At 45.5% G+C, this 16,524-nt stretch overlaps 2 protein-coding genes across 4 annotated transcripts in view; one reads left to right on the top strand and one right to left on the bottom strand.

The window, feature by feature from the left end:
* Positions 1-16,524, top strand: part of DNAH17 (dynein axonemal heavy chain 17) — a 103,648-nt gene that overhangs the window by 37,720 nt on the left and 49,404 nt on the right. The window contains exons 27-37 of the mRNA XM_073310983.1: positions 504-626; positions 916-1,263; positions 1,357-1,448; positions 2,012-2,138; positions 2,775-2,927; positions 3,938-4,063; positions 9,988-10,095; positions 10,242-10,373; positions 10,800-10,960; positions 11,143-11,299; positions 12,713-12,817. Of these exons, the coding sequence (XP_073167084.1) occupies positions 504-626; positions 916-1,263; positions 1,357-1,448; positions 2,012-2,138; positions 2,775-2,927; positions 3,938-4,063; positions 9,988-10,095; positions 10,242-10,373; positions 10,800-10,960; positions 11,143-11,299; positions 12,713-12,817 (1,632 nt within the window). The remainder of the gene's footprint in view (positions 1-503; positions 627-915; positions 1,264-1,356; positions 1,449-2,011; positions 2,139-2,774; positions 2,928-3,937; positions 4,064-9,987; positions 10,096-10,241; positions 10,374-10,799; positions 10,961-11,142; positions 11,300-12,712; positions 12,818-16,524) is intronic.
* PGS1 (phosphatidylglycerophosphate synthase 1) overlaps positions 1,225-16,524 on the bottom strand; it is a 94,712-nt gene continuing 79,412 nt past the window's right edge. Inside the window, exon 10 of one of the 3 annotated variants that reach the window (XM_073310975.1) lies at positions 1,225-1,243. The gene's annotated coding sequence lies outside the window, so the exon portion shown is untranslated. Of the gene's footprint in view, positions 1,244-4,859; positions 5,595-5,649; positions 5,668-16,524 lie in introns of those variants that run through there. The other 2 variants (XM_073310978.1, XM_073310976.1) reach the window with 2 other exon arrangements.

Here is a 16,524-nt window from a genome sequence, read left to right as displayed (position 1 = left end):
AGCATCACACCTGCTAGCATGAGTCTGTCTAGCCAGGCTGCGAGGCTGGATCCAGCTGCAGTGTAGGCATAATCTAAGTGTTCCCCAGCAGTAGGTAAGCCTTTTTAGAGTGAATTCTTTAAGCAAGAATGGGCTGCAAGCTGAAAAACTCCACTGTTTCCCTCTGAGTAGACATTGAAGGGAAACTTCTCAAGCTGCACATTGTTGGTAAATTGTCTTTTGAGTAATCATGTGTATGATCTGCTTTCTTGCATATAAAAATCATAGACTTCAAATTATCCAAATGGTGGGTGGGTGGGGTGTGAGAGAGAGAGAGAGGTTAATCTTAACAAGCTAATGAACTGCAGAAATAATATTTACCAGGTGACTGTCCACAAGTATTTGTTTGAAATCTTAGAGAAAAAAGACAGTCCTTAAGTATCATCTAAGGCAGCTAGTGTGGGAGAAAATATGAGATGTGTCACCCATGAAGAGTATTGTTGGCTCTGTCCATTCTACACCAGGTGAACTTTATAATGTCAGACGAGACAACCCTCGCCGACCTGCTGCAGCTGAATCTACACAAGTTTGAGGATGAAGTTCGCAGTATTGTAGACAAGGCCGTGAAAGAGTCAGGAATGGAGAAGGTACCGTCTGTGCCTTCAGTTCAATTTCTACTACATCATTCCTAACAATAGCCTTTCACTCTGATGTAGCACAGTAAGAAGCTATAACTTTTTCGGTTTGTCACTCTTATGAAAAGGCAGGTGGTTAATGGATAGATTCTCACCCTTCCATGAAGTGCTTCTATGCTGAGAGACTCATTTTAAGTTCTAGGACTTTTCTTTCCTGAAATGTTGTCTATTTTCTGTATGATTTTTTACATTTTGAAAGCTTTAGTGTTCAGAGTATTTTTGGATATCTTTTTATTCAAAGGTATTGAAAGCCCTGGATAGTACGTGGTCAACCATGCAGTTTGAACATGAACCCCATGCTAGAACTGGTACCATGCTGCTCAGATCTGATGAATTACTCGTAGAGACCTTGGAGGATAACCAAGTGCAACTTCAGAACCTGATGACTTCCAAGTATCTAGCTCACTTTCTTCAGGAGGTGTCAGGCTGGCAACAGAAATTATCTACTGCTGACTCTGTTATTAGCATTTGGTTTGAAGTTCAGAGAACTTGGAGTCATCTGGAGAGCATCTTCATTGGTTCTGAAGACATCCGGAATCAGTTGCCAGAAGATTCTAAACGTTTTGATTCTATCGATAGAAATTTTAAAGTGAGCAAGTCTGTGTCACCCCCGCCCCCACAAAAATTTTATCCTGAAGGACGAATTTAAATTTAATGTCTCACAGATAATCTTTTCTTGCAGGAATTAATGGCTGAAGCAGTAAAAACCCCTAATGTAATTGAAGCAACAAATAAACCAGGCCTTTATGAGACGTTAGAGGCCTTACAGAAAAGGTTAGGATGATGCCATATTTTGGGGAAAACATTTGGCCAATTTTAAAAACATCCCAGATAAATTCTAGCTGCTGGGAGTGAATACTTTTCTGGATTGGTAATGGGGACTAATAGCCTCACTCCCCAGATCACTAGACCAAATTTAGCCCAGATCAGTAGTGACTCTAAGTTTTAATCTAATGGCCATTCAATAGTCTGTGAAATCAGAGACTAGACTCAGTCCAGTTCCTGTATTGGACATGTGTCCAATTCAAAAAGCAACCATCACAAATGGCCAAATTGTTGGGATCTCAGTAAAGAGGCTAATGATGAAATGGGCATTAAGGCTGAATTATACTAGCTATATTTTCAAAGTGCTGAGCCTATTGCTGCCCTCTGAGCCCTAGGCTCTGTAGAGAAGGTTTGAGGCATATTGGTGAAGTCAGATGGGGAAATTGCCCCTGCCTGTTCTAAGGCTAAATGAAGACTTTCATTTCCACTGCAGACAACGTAGCATGAGTACATCACAAGCTTTACGTTGCAAAGAATAAAAATACTGCGCCTTTCCCCTTTCTTTGTGTTAGCTTGGCACTTTGTGAAAAGGCTTTGGCTGAATATCTAGAGACAAAAAGGCTGGCTTTCCCCAGGTTCTACTTTGTTTCATCTGCAGACCTGCTGGATATTTTATCAAATGGAAATGACCCTGTTGAGGTAGGATTTAAATTTAATGGGTAGTCCTTTGCTTCTTACATGAAATCTTTAGAACAGAATTATAATGTCTTTAATCCAAAAGGATTAAAAACACTGAACCAAATTTACAACTAGGCTTGGAAGGATTAGATTTTTTTTATTGATAAATGTTGGTAAACGTCAATTTCAGTGCACACACACAACCAACTACAAATATTTCCATCAATAAAACTGAAATTTACAGAGAGGCAAAGTAAGAAAAATTCTGCTTGAGAACTTATTAGAGATTGATTTAAGGATATTGACTGTGTATATTTTGACACATGATATCGACAGCTTGTGTTTTAATGGTTGTAAAGCTTTAACTTTTTGAATCTGTGTCTACTGTCTTTAAATAATTATTGTCTGAAGCCCTCAATAGTTTCCTGCAGCTGTGAAAATTTAAATTGACAAAAATAGAAAAAAATGCTTTAAAATAAATATCAATATTATCCATCACAATTTAGTTAAAAAATCAAATTCTGCCAAGCCTGGTTATAACTATGTATCAGAGATGCAAGATTATAAAGAGAAGTATGAAGAGTTAATCAAAACTGTAAAATATTTCTGTGCACTGACAGCAATTCTTGATCTATGCTTGTGCTGCTTTACTCTAAGGTATGCCGCCACTTGTCTAAACTGTTTGATAGCATGGCTAAGCTGAAGTTCAAAATGGATCCAGACAACAAGCCTTTGAAGATTGGCTTGGGAATGTACAGTAAGGAGGATGAGTATGTGGATTTTGATAAGGAATGTGACTGTTCCGGGCAGGTTAGTGGAGTTATTTAAAATTACATTTTAAACATGCAGGTTGAATTGCACTAACACAAGAATAAAGTGGTTTTTGTGTCTAAGTCTGAATTCTCCTTGCTGCTATAAGCTGGCACCTTAACCAGTCAATCAACTGGGAGTCTATTTCCTCTGTCTTTTGTTCATCCTAGTGAGACCATGCTCCATCAGTTACACTTGAAAACATCCCATTTGAGGCAATCCACATAGCCTCTTTAATGAGGAATATCTCAAAGTCAAGGGAAAAGCCCCCTGAAAAGACTATCCAGCTTCTTGGTTTTCACACACACACACACACACACCCCATTTGTGCAGGCAGGTCAAGTTTTCACATACATGTCCATTAAAAATGAGTTCTATTGTCTTTGAGATGGCAGCCTAGGGAGAGAATTCTAAAAACACCTGGGGAAAGGCAGCATCAGAGGAGGAGCTAATTGACATCTACATGCACCCCAGAAACCTGAAGCAAGAGACAGGGTAGAGAGCCTAAATTGTCTGCCACTGTTTTGTTTCCTCCAAAGCATCACAGACAGAGAGGCCTCTCTGCAGGGAAGAGCTTCAGAGGAATGCTGTATGTGGGCCGGGGGTGTGGGCCACATATTTGTCCCTTACCCAGCAGTGGCCTGTGAGCACAGTGCCCCAGACAGCCTATTCCTATTTGTGCAGGGACAGGTCTTGGATGGAACTTTGTCCATATATCCTGGCATTTGTTTGGGGGTCCATTATTCTAGGTGCCAACCATAATTTGACCCCCCAGGGTTTAAAAGCAGCCCTGATTTCCTATACAGAAAGTCGTGTGACTATGATAGATGCCAGGGTCTTTGAACGGTACGTCCCGTTAAGAGACCAACTGCAATCTAATATCATAGCCCCCAGTAAGATTCACAGACCTGCGTCAGCTGCTGTCAATTTAAAAACAGACAAACAAAATAGGCAACTAATGCTGAAATATACTAGCAAGGACACTTATTAAAATGGGGCTTTGTACCTAGGTTGAGGTTTGGTTAAATCGAGTGCTCGAGAGAATGTGCTCCACATTACGCAATGAAATTCCTGAGGCTGTCGTAACTTATGAAGAAAAGCCACGAGAGCAATGGTTATTTGATTACCCAGCACAGGTATGGAACTAGTTATGTGATTAGAACATTGGGTTTATTTGATGTATTCAACATGTGCAACACAAATAAAATAACATAGTCAAGATGTTATACCAAGAAAATAAAAACCAGCAGGATCTTATTAAAGGGAATATGCTGCATTTATTGTGAATACAGAAAAAATCATAGTAAGCAGTCAGTTATAGCTAAGTTAAATTCCATTCAATTTCACATTCATTCATATACACACAGGTTCTGCAAGGTTGTTATCATAGTTACCAGCCTTAGCCCTGGTCTACACTACGAGTTTAGGTCAAATTTAGCAGAGTTAGATCGATTTAACCCTGCACCCATCCACACAATGAAGCCATTTTTGTTGACTTAATGGGCTTTAAAAGTCGATTTCTTACTTCTTCCCGAGGAGGGGATTAGCACTGAAATCGACATTGCTGGGTCAAATTTGGGTTAGTGTGGACGCAATTCGACGGTATTTGCCTCTGGGAGCTATCCCACAGTGCTCCATTGTGACTGCTCTGGACAGCACTCTGAACTCGGATGCACTGCCCAGGTAGACAGGAAAAGCCCCGTGAACTTTTGAATTTCATTTCCTGTATGGCCAGTGTGGCAAGCTGATCAGCACAGGTGACCGTGCAGATCTCATCAGCAGAGGTGACCATGGAGTCCCAGAATTGCAAAATAGCTCCAGCATGGACCAAATGGGAGGTACTGGATCTGATCGCTGTATGGGGAGAAGAATCCGTGCTATCAGAACTCCATTCCAAAAGACGAAATGCCAAAATATTTGAAAAAATCTCCAAGGGCATGAAGGACAGAGGCTATCACAGGGACCTGCAGCAGTGCCGCATGAAAGTTAAGGAGCTTAGGCAAGCCTACCAAAAAACCCAAGAGGCAAACGCCCACTCAGGGTCAGAGCCCCAGACATGCCGCTTCTATGCATGCAATTCTAGGGGGTGCCCCTACCACTGCCCCTGTACATGGACTCCTGCAAGGGGGGAGTCTCATGCAACAGGGGTGAGGATTTTGGGGATGAGGAAGATAGCGCACACCAGGCAAGCAAAGAAACCGTTCTCCCCGACAGCCAGGAACTGTTTATCACCCTGGAAATAGTACCCTCCCAACGCGGGCTCCCGGACCATGACGGTGGAGAAGACAGCTCTGGTGAGTGTATCTTTGTAAATATAATACACGGTTTAAAAGCAAGCATGTTTAATGATTACTTTGCCCTTAAGACTTGGGATGCATTCACTGCCAATACAGCCACTGGAAAAGTCTGTTAATGTGTCTGGGGATGAGGCAGAAATCTCAATGAAGCTGTCCTGGAGATACTCCCAAAGCCTTCGCAAAAGGTTTCTGGGGAGGGCAGCCTTATTGCATAGGACACTTTACCACGGCACACCAGTAGCACGTAGTCTGGAATCATTGCATAAGAAAGCATGGCAGCGTGTGGTCCCGGTGTTTGCTGGCATTCAAGCAACATCTGTTCTTTATCTCTCTGTGTTATCCTCAGGAGTATGATATCATTCATGGTCACCTGGTTGAAATAGGGGAATTTTATTCAGGGGATATTCAGAGATGGCTGTTCCTGCTGGGCTGTTTGCCTGTGGCTGAAAAGAAATCATCCCTGCTGTTAGCCATGTAGTGGGGGGGGGGGGAGGGGAGGGGCGTGAAGCGATCATCCCAGAGAATTGGGTGTTTGGGGGGGTTAGTTGGGTTTGTGCTGCACGTTAACCCTAAAACATCAGCCCCTCCTTTTAAATGGCCAATGGGTCTTTTTCAATTTTAATCTCCCTTTTTCTCCTCCCACAGCTGCAAATGTTTCAACGCTGTGACTAGCATCTCCGTCCCAGAGGCTAGTGCAGATAAGAAGGCGAAAAAAACGCACTCACGATGAACTGTTCTCTGAGCTCATGCCTTCCACCCAAATCGACAGAGCCCAGCGGAATGCGTGGAGGCAGACAGTGGCAGAGTCCAGGAAAGCACAAAATGAACGCAAGGACAGGAGGCAGGAGCAAGAGGAGAGGTGGCGGGAGCAAGAGGAGAGGTGGCAGGAGCATGATGAAAGGAGGCAAGATCCAATGCTGGGGCTACTGGAGGATCAAAATGATATGCTCCGGCGTATGGTTTCGGTGCAGGAAAGGCACAGACCGCCACTGCAGCCCCTGTGTAATCAACTGCCCTCCTCCCCAAGTTCCATAGCCGCCTCACCCTGACACCCAAGAACACGGGGGGGGCCCTCTGGGCACCCAACCACTCCACCCCAGAGGACTGCCGAAGTAACAGAAGGCTGGCATTCAATAAGTTTTGAAGTGCAGTGTGGCCTTGTCCTCCCCTCCTCCACCACTCCACCCGGTGCTTCCCTCCTCCCCCACCCCTCCTGGGCTACCTTGGCAGTTATCCCCCTATTTGTGTGACAAATTAATAAAGAATGCATGAATGTGAAGCAACAATGACTTTATTGCCTCTGCAAGTGGTGATCGAAGGGGGGAGCGGAGGGCGGTTGACTTACAGGGAAGTAGAGTGAACCAAGGGGGTGGGTTTTCATCAAGGAGAAACAAACAGAACTGTCGCACCGTAGCCTGGTCAGCCATGAAACTGGTTTTCAAAGCTTCTCTGATGCGCACCGCGCCCTCCTGTGCTCTTCTAACCGCCCTGGTGTCTGGCTGTGCGTAATCAGGGGCCAGGCGATTTGCCTCAACTTCCCACCCCACCATAAACGTCTCCCCCTTACTCTCACAGATATTGTGGAGCACATAGCAAGCGGTAATAACAATGGGAATATTGGTTTTGCTGCAGTCTAACCGAGTCAGTAAACTGCGCCAGCGTGCTTTTAAACGTCCAAATGCACATTCTACCATCATTCTGCACTTGCTCAGCCAAGTGTTGAACAGCTCCTGACTACTGTCCAAGCTGCCCATGTACGGCTTCATGAGCCATGGTATTAAGGGGTAGGCTGGGTCCCCAAGGATAACTATAGGCATTTCGCAAAAAGAAAAGGAGTACTTGTGGCACCTTAGAGACTAACCAATTTATTTGAGCATAAGCTTTTGTGAGCTACAGCTCACTTCATCGGATGCTCACGAAAGCTTATGCTCAAATAAATTGGTTAGTCTCTAAGGTGCCACAAGTACTCCTTTTCTTTTTGCGAATACAGACTAACACGGCTGTTACTCTGAAACCTGTCATATAGGCATTTCAACATCCCCAACGGTTATTTTCTGGTCTGGAAAGTAAGTCCCTTGCTGCAGCTGTTCATACAGACTGGAGTTCCTAAAGATGCGAGCGTTCTGTACCTTTCCTGGCCATCCCATGTCGATGTTGGTGAAACGTCCCTTGTGATCCACCAGTGCTTGCAGCACCATTGAAAAGTACCCCTTTCAGTTTATGTACTGCCTGCCATGGTGGTCCGGTCCCAAGATAGGGATATGCATTCCATCTATAGCCCCACCACATTTAGGGAACCCCATGCAGCAAAGCCTTCCACTATAACCTGCACATTTCTCAGAGTCACTACCCTTGATAGCAGCTGCTCAGTGATTGCGTTGGCTACTTGGATCGCAGCAGCCCCCACAGTAGATTTGCCCATTCCAAATTGATTCCCGACTGACCGGTAGCTGTCTGGCATTGCAAGCTTCCGGAGGGCTATTGCCACTTGCTTGTGAACTGTGAGGGCTGCTCTCATCTTGGTATTCTTGCGCTTCAGGGCAGGGGAAAGCAAGTCACGAAGTTCTATTAAAGTGCCTTTACGCATGCGAAAGTTTCGCAGCCACTTTGGAATCATCCCAGACCCGCAATACTATGGGATCCCACCAGTCGTGGCTTGTTTCACGGGCCCAGAATCAGCGTTCCACGGCATGAGCCTGCCCCATTGCCACCAAGATGTCCAAATTGCCGGGGGCCGTGCTTTGAGAGAAGTCTGTGTCCATGTCCTCATCACTCTCGTCACTGCGCTGCCATCACCTCCTCGCCTGCTTTTGCAGATTCTGGTTCTGCATATATTGCATGGTAATGCGCGAGGTGTTTACAATGCTCATAACTGCCGTGGTGATCTGAGCGGGCTCCATGATTGCCGTGGTATGGCGTCTGCAGGAGAGCAGAGTGGCAGCAGAAGTGGTTGTTCACTGACGATGGTTTGCAGACCTACTGCACCGTCTGCTGCCAGGACACAACAGCTGAGCGGACTGCACGCTTGCCGTGTTATGGCGAGACAAGAGCAGCCAAGCAGAGGTTGCAGTGGAAGCGGCCCTGCGAGACCACCAGGAGAGCAGAGTGGCAGCGGAAGGGGTGGCTGACAACCTGTGAGGTGGATTCATGAGAGCAGGAGAGCAGAGTTGAAGCAGGAGCCCATGAGAGACAACATGGGGAAATTCGCTATCGAGACAAGAGCAGGAGAGCAGGGTGGCAGTGGAAGCGGTGGATCCCGATGGTCATATAGAGGACCTGCGAGGTGGATTCGTAGCATCAGGAGAGCAGGGTGGCAATGGAAGTGGTGGATCCCGATGGTCATATAGAGGACCTGCGAGGTGGATTCGTAGCATCAGGAGAGCAGGGTGGCAGCGGAAGCGATGGTTCGATGACGACGGTTAGCAGTCCTCCTGCACCGTCTGCTGAAAGCAGTATGGCGCCCGCATGGAAAAAAAGGTACAAAACGATTGTCTGCCTTTGCTTTCACGGAGGGAGGGGCGACTGACGACATGTACCCAAAACCACCCGAGACAATGTTTTTGCCCCATCAGGCTTTGGTAGCTTAACCCAGAATTCCAATGGGCAGCGGAGACTGCAGGAACTGTGGGATAGCTACCCACAGTGCAATGCTCTAAAAGTCAACACTAGTGTCGGTACTGTGGACGCACTTTGCCAACTTAATGCGCTTAGTGGGGACACACAATCGACTGTATAAAATCGCTTTCTAAAAATCGACTTCTATAAATTCGACCTAATTTCGTAGTGTAGACATACCCTTATTAGAGTTGCTCATGCTAAGCCACTGGCCAGGTGGCTTTTGGAGTATCGCTTTTCTTAGCTGGATATTGAGTGTAACGGTTGTGACAGGGGAGGTGGGCTGGTTTCTGTCCAGGGACCATGCTTGAGATCAATTCAAGTTACAGGGAAACTGGAATTGTTGAGTAATGTTGAACAATTAAAGTGTTGTGGTCCCTTTTGAAATCCTGTCTTAGACTGAGACTAGCAAATGATCTAGGGTGAAATCTTGGCTCTGTTGAAATTCCCACTGGCCTTGTTGGGGCCAGTATTTCAGCCCTAGTGTTTAACACAGAAGCAAGGACATGCAGACAATACCCCAGGAGCTGGGGAGAACAGTTCTGAACAGGTTTAAAGGCGCTTAAAACCATTTGGGCAGTGTCAGTAGTTTGTCTGTCTGGGGCTGTGTGTCCTACTAGGAAGGGAGATAGAGTGGCACCATTGTGAGCAATGGAAAGACGTTTGTGCAGACTTTTCCTGGTGTGCATGAGCTAAGGGAAGCTAAGAAAGCTGAGGATTTTCTGATTTCTTAAAGAGTTGGAGTGTGCCTGGGCTGGGCTTAGGTCTAGCTTTGGACCATTTTATCTTTGAATTTGATTTTTCTAGTAAACTTTGTTTTATTTAAGACAGTTGGGTCCTCTTCTGTCTGCAGGGGGGGAGCAGGCAGAGCTGTCCTGGAAAAGGTAAATGAATCTTGGCCTCGGAGAGAGGCAGTGGGGGTCTGGAGAAGACGCACTGCTAGGCTTCTTGGGCAGAGGTGTGGCACGGGGATGCTTTCCTGAAGTGCTTGTCTGAGCGCTGGTCATGCTGATGGCCAGAGCATGGGAATACACCAAAGGCCACAGGCAAGAGCTGGGGCTGAAGGGCACAGGTAACAGCATTGTCATTGAACATGAAATATTCTGCCACCAACTTGTCTCCCCCTGTTTTTATGTGGTTTATGGCAGATTGCGTTAACCTGCACTCAGATCTGGTGGACTACAGAGGTCGGCATTGCCTTCTCAAGACTGGAGGAAGGTTATGAAAATGCAATTAAAGATTACAACAAAAAGCAGGTGTGTAGCCAGATATTTACGAGTGCACCTGTGTTGCAGCAAACTCTGTGCAGTCTCCTCAGAATCGCTTTTACCTGGCAGAAAAACTAGGCAAAATATTACGTCACTTTCCTGTGTCCATCCATTCTTTTTTCTTTCTTTCTTAGATTAATCAGTTAAACACGCTAATTACACTACTCATTGGCAGCTTAACCTCAGGAGACAGAATGAAGATCATGACAATCTGTACTATCGATGTACATGCCAGAGATGTCGTGGCAAAAATGATCCTTGCTAAGGTATAAGTTACAGCCTGAGTTTTCATTGCTTTGTTCATTGGTGCTTTTGAACAAACGTTTTCCTGTAATAACTTTTATTATTTTCAAATATTTTAAAAACATTCCAAATGGAGTGGAGCAATAAAGCATGAACAGAACAGTCTTGCTTGCAAATTTAAGAGTCCATATGATCCAGTGAGGTAACAACCAAACAGGGATTCACAGGAGACTGGGTAATGTATACATGGGCTTTAAATCTCAATGTGTTAAGGACAGGGACCAGGGTGAGGGGTTTATACTGTTTGGTGCCTTGTTCACATTCTGAGCATCATAATAAATAAATAACTCTAATCTATATGAGGATGGCTGGGGGAATGAATCATTAGGGTACATTTTCACTGCAAGCATTCACAGAAAAAGTAAACACGCTTTCCATGGGCTCTGCAGGTGGAGAATTCCCAAGCGTTCACCTGGCAGTCCCAGCTCAGACATCGGTGGGATGAAGAAAAAAGGCATTGCTATGCTAATATATGTGATGCTCAACTTCAGTATTCCTATGAATATCTGGGTAACACCCCTCGACTGGTCATTACTCCACTTACGGACCGGTATGCAAGGCTCAGCTCCTCATATTTCACATCTGTATTTAACATCTGTGCAGTTGAGATTTGCCTTAAAACTAGACAGCAGTTGTGGGAAACTGCAGTTTGGTGGGCTGGGCAGTGGCGGGTAGGGGACCGTTGCTGCCCAGATGGCCATTTAGACGTGATGCACTTCCCTTGCATTTCAGATGCTACATCACTCTGACCCAATCCCTTCACCTGATAATGGGGGGTGCACCTGCAGGCCCTGCGGGTACAGGGAAAACTGAGACCACTAAGGACCTGGGACGAGCTGTAGGGATCATGGTCTATGTCTTCAACTGCTCTGAGCAAATGGATTACAAGGTAAAACTCAAATGAGTGAAAGTAATGAATGAGGTCCGTGGATAGGATCCCAGAGCCCCCTCTCCAGGCCATGAGCAGTCCTAGAACGGGGTGGAGGTGGGCATGTTCAAAGCGCTGCTGCATTCTGCCTCTTGCTGGCTGTGGAAAGGCTCTGGAGAGGCCATTGTAGCCCTGAGGCTAAATTACACTGGAGGGCAAACCAGGCCCCGAAAGCTCCAGGACTTAGGGAAAGCAAAAATGCTTTGAAGCCCCCGTGCAGAACCTCCACCCCCAACCTTCTCCCCTGCATTGTGTGGAGCTCAGGTACAGCTGAGGATCCTGCCCCAAAGGCTTGTGGCTGAAGCAGTCTTGCCCAGGACACACCCATCGGCAAAGTCATGGTGACAGGGTCAACGTGAACTCTGGTCTGCTGGGGAATGGGGGCTGGAAAACTTAGCCTAAATATCAGGAAAGGCTTCCTGCCAGTGAGTGTATAAACCTATGACAGTCAGCCCAGGGGGACAGTGAGAGCCCTCTCCCTAGAGTACCTTAAACTAGACTGCACAGACAGCTAGCCAATATATCGCGGGGACAGACTAGCAGGTCTACGAGCCCTGTTCCATTTGAGTTCATCATGAGGCTACTGATGGTGTTGGAACCATGGCAGGAGTGAGCCCCCTGGAGAACGTTTCTGGGAAGGGGTACAGCAAACGGTGTGCACAGCAAGCTGAATTCCAGTACTTTTCCTCCCCTCGTGACAAAGTCCGTGCAATTGCTCGGAGACTGCAGTCTCCTATTCGTTTCTAATTGGTCCCTCCCATGTGCCTCTGAAAGTCTCCTTCATGTGCGGCGCTCGCTGCCGCAATAGTTGGTGGCTTTGCAACCAAAGTCAGGCATGGGAACTCAGTGCCACAAGCAGCCCACCCCTTCCCCACTGGGAGCCCTGTCACTTCACACAGTCTGGCAGCTGGGCTGAGAACACTTCCTTTCCCCCTCCAGTTGCTAGGGAAAAGCCCAGGTGTCGGGGTGGTACCTCTCCCTGCTGTGGAGTGTCATTCACACACTTGTAGTGACTGTGGGTCCATGGGAGTTCTGGCTTTGACTTCAGTGGAGAACACTCCGTCTCAGGCTGTTTTGGCAGGAAGCTGGGACTAGGGCACGTGTGACGTCCCTGCATGTACAGCTATCTGGACAGCACCTGCTGAAACTAGAGGAAAATCCTGGGTAGCTGCAAAGGAGTTTTCACAAAGGAGTCAAAATTTCCCTACAGGAGGGGGATTTTTCCTCTGTATTTTTGGATGACCCTAATGTTGTGAGAGGCTGTCCTAGAGAAACAGTGTGTAGTATAAATGTCAGATTAATTCTTTAGAACTGTTCTTTTTGTAATGAATCCCCATGGTGCAGTCAGCCTTCTCCAATCACTTTGCTCTCTAGTCCTGTGGAAATATCTACAAAGGATTAGCTCAGACTGGAGCCTGGGGATGCTTTGATGAATTCAATCGCATTTCAGTAGAAGTTTTATCAGTGATTGCTGTGCAGGTAGGAAGTTTTCTCCAGTATGTAAATTACTGTGATGTTGTGGTAAATACTCATCTGTCCTGATCCTGACAATTTCCCTATCTACTTAAGCCATTCAACAAATGCAAGGTGTTATGGGATACTTAGCAGAAGTGAATGGAATTCTAATACAGCTATAGGCCAATTTAGGCTATGTAACGGGTCTAATATTTGTGCTTAATGCATATATATAAAAATAATAGGGCTGTCAAGCGATGAAAAAAATTAAGCACGCCATTGAACACCCTGTTAAACAATAACAGAATACCATTTATTTAAATATTTGTGGCTGTTTTCTACATTTTCAAATATATTGATTTAATTTACAGCACAGAATACAAAGAGTACAGTGCTCACTTTATATTTATTTTTGATTACAAATATTTGCACTGTAAAAAACAAAATAGTATTTTTCAATTCACCTCATACAAGTACTGTAGTGCAATCTCCCTATCTGAAAGTTGAACTTACAAATGTAGAATTATGTCCAAAAAAATGACTGCATTCAAAAATAAAACAATGTCAAACTTTAGAGCCTACAAGTCTACTCAGTCCTACTTCAGCCAATCACTCGGACAAACAAGTCTGGTTACAATTTGCAGGAGATACTGCTGCCTGCTTCTTGTTTACAGTGTCACCTGAAAGTGAGAACAGGCGTTCGCATGGCACTGTTGTAGCTGGCATCGCAAGAGATTTATGTGCCAGATGTGCTAAAGATTCATATGTCCCTGCATGCTTCAGCCACCATTCCAGGGGACGTAACCTCCATGCTGATGTTGGGTTCTGCTCAATAATGACCCAAAGCAGAGCTGACTGATGCATGTTCATTTTCATCATCGAGTCGATACCACCAGCAGAAGGTTGATTTTCTTTTTTGGTGGTTCAGGTTCTGTAGTTTTCGCATCTAAGTGTTGATCTTTTAAGACTTCAGAAAGCATGCTCCACTCCTCGTCCCTCTCAGATTTTGGGTCGAGTACTGTAGCTATTTTTAGAAATCTCACATTTGTACCTTTTTTGTGTTTTGTCAAATCTGCTGCATAAGTATTCTTAAAATGAACAACATGCGTTGGGTCATCATCTGAGACTGCTACAACGTGAACTATATGGCAGAATGCAGGTAAAACAGAAGAGAAGACATACAATTCTCCCCCAAGGAGTTCAGTCACTAATTTAATTAACACATTATTTTTTTAATGAGCATCACCAGCATGGAAGCATGTCCTTTGGAATGGTGGCCAAAGCATGAAGGGGTGTACGAATGTTTAGCATATCTGGCACGTAAATACCTTGCAATGGCAGCTACGAAAGTGCCATGCGAACGCCTGTTCTCACTTTCAGGTGACATTGTAAATAAGAAGCGGACAACATTATCTCCCGTAAATGTAAACAAACTTGTTTGTCTTAGCAATTGGCTGAACAAGAAGAAGGACTGAGTGGACTTGCAGGCTCTAAAGGTTTACATTGTTTTGGTTTTGAGTGAAGTTATGTAACAAAAAAAAAATCTACATTTGTAAGTTACGCTTTCATGATAAAGAAATTGCACTTCAGTACTTGTATGAGGTGAACTGAAAAATACCATTTCTCTTTATCATTTTTACAATGCAAATATTTGTAATAAAAAATATAAAGTGAGCGCTGTACACTTTGTATTCTGTTGTAATAGAAATCAATATATTAGAAAACGTAGAAAAACATCCAAAAATATTTAATACATTTCAATTGGTATTCTACTGTTTAACAGTCTGATTAATCGCAATTAATTTTTTTAATCATGATTAATTTTTTTGAGTTAACCACATGAGTTAACTGCGATTAATCGACAGCCCTAATATATATATTGTGACAAAGTTCCTCCTCTGCCTTGAGAAAAGGAGTACTTGTGGCACCTTAGAGACTAACCAATTTATTTAAGCATAAGCTTTCATGACCTACAGCTCACTTCATCGGATGCATACTGTGGAAACTGCAGCAGACTTTATATATACACAGAGAATATGAAACAATACCTCCTCCCACCCCACTCTCCTGCTGGTAATAGCTTATCCAAAGTGATCACTCTCCTTACAATGTGTATGAAAATCAAGGTGGGCCATTTCCAGCACAAATCCAGGTTTTCTCACCCCCCCAAATGGCCCACCTTGATTTTCATACACATTGTAAGGAGAGTGGTCACTTTGGATAAGCTATTACCAGCAGGAGAGGGAGTTTGGGGAGGGGGGGGGCTGAGAAAACCTGGATTTGTGCTGGAAATGGCCCACCTTGATTATCATGCACATTGTAGGGAGAGTGGTCACTTTGGATGGGCTATTACCAGCAGGAGAGTGAGTTTTTGTGGTGGGGGCAGAGGGTGAGAACCTGGATTTGTGCTGGAAATGGCCCAACTTGATTATCATACACATTGTAAGGAGAGTGGTCACTTTTGGATGGGCTATCACCAGCAGGAGAGTGGGGTGGGAGGAGGTATTGTTTCATATTCTCTGTGTATATATAAAGTCTGCTGCAGTTTCCACGGCATGCATCCGATGAAGTGAGCTGTAGCTCACGAAAGCTCATGCTCAAATAAATTGGTTAGTCTCTAAGGTGCCACAAGTTCTCCTTTTCTTTTTGCGAATACAGACCAACACGGCTGTTACTCTGAAACCTGTCCTCTGCCTTGGTGGGTCCTGCGCTTGTTGGCAGATTTGCTCGCCTCAGAGGTTCACGGCAGCCCTCAGCTTGGCCACTTTTGCTAGTGGCTCAAGCCTGCCATTCACTCAGCTAGCCCCATCACTGGCCAGCGTGGGGAAAGGAGGAGAAACCCATCTGCTTCCTGGATCCCAATAGGATCGCTCTTCTGCAGCCATCTGGCCCGACCCTGTCACACACACTTTTCTATGAGTCTGTGCCTGCTGCAGTCGTGGCATGTGACTTAACCTCAAGACAGCACATCCGAGCTTTAATCTCGCTAGCTCGGCTGTAGGGCAGTGAAGCTGTGACAGCGAGAGCGTCAGCGCAGGCTGCACAATCCCGCCTGGGAGCCTGGGTACGTGCTACAGGGCTATCCACCCTGGCGCTGGCGCTGCTCCACTGCTCTGGGGCCAGAGAGAGGCTCTGGCGTGTCGGCTCGAGCTGCAGTCCCACCCGGCCAGTGAGTGCAGCACAGGTGTGCCCTGAGAACCGGAGAAACCACGTAACATCGCACCTGAGCAACTCCATTTCCTTCATCCGTATTCTCATAGTCTTTTATTTTCATGTCAGCTAAAGGGGGGAGCTGAATAAACCTCAGGCTGGTTCCAGCCTGCGATGGGGTGGAAGAAGGGAGGAGAATATTCAAGCTAGTCTGGTCCACGGCTATGGGAAGGTATGGACTCCAGTCTGGTTGGGGCCCAGTATAGGAGATGCACCATCATTTGAATTGTTCCAGTGTACTCCCTGAGAGATCAGTTCCATCCCCCAACTCAGGCTGAGTAGCACCTTGCTACACAAAATCAATGGGATCGCACAGGGAGGGCCAGATTCTGAGTCCCACCCTCAGAATAAGGAGCAGTTACTCACCAAATAGACCTATTGAAGTCAGTGGGATTCCTTGGGAGTAATTACTAGTGAATGTGAGTACAGGAAGTCACAGTCTAGCTCAGAGTAAGGGTGACTGCATTCAGCCTGCAAGCACCCAATAAGCCCTTCCGTTCGTACTTAAAGGGGTTCTAGAG

Source organism: Lepidochelys kempii, chromosome 14 (genome assembly GCF_965140265.1).
Source record: "Lepidochelys kempii isolate rLepKem1 chromosome 14, rLepKem1.hap2, whole genome shotgun sequence".
In the NCBI taxonomy this organism is placed as follows: Eukaryota; Metazoa; Chordata; order Testudines; family Cheloniidae; genus Lepidochelys; species Lepidochelys kempii.
This window is presented reverse-complemented; position numbering and strand designations above follow the sequence as displayed.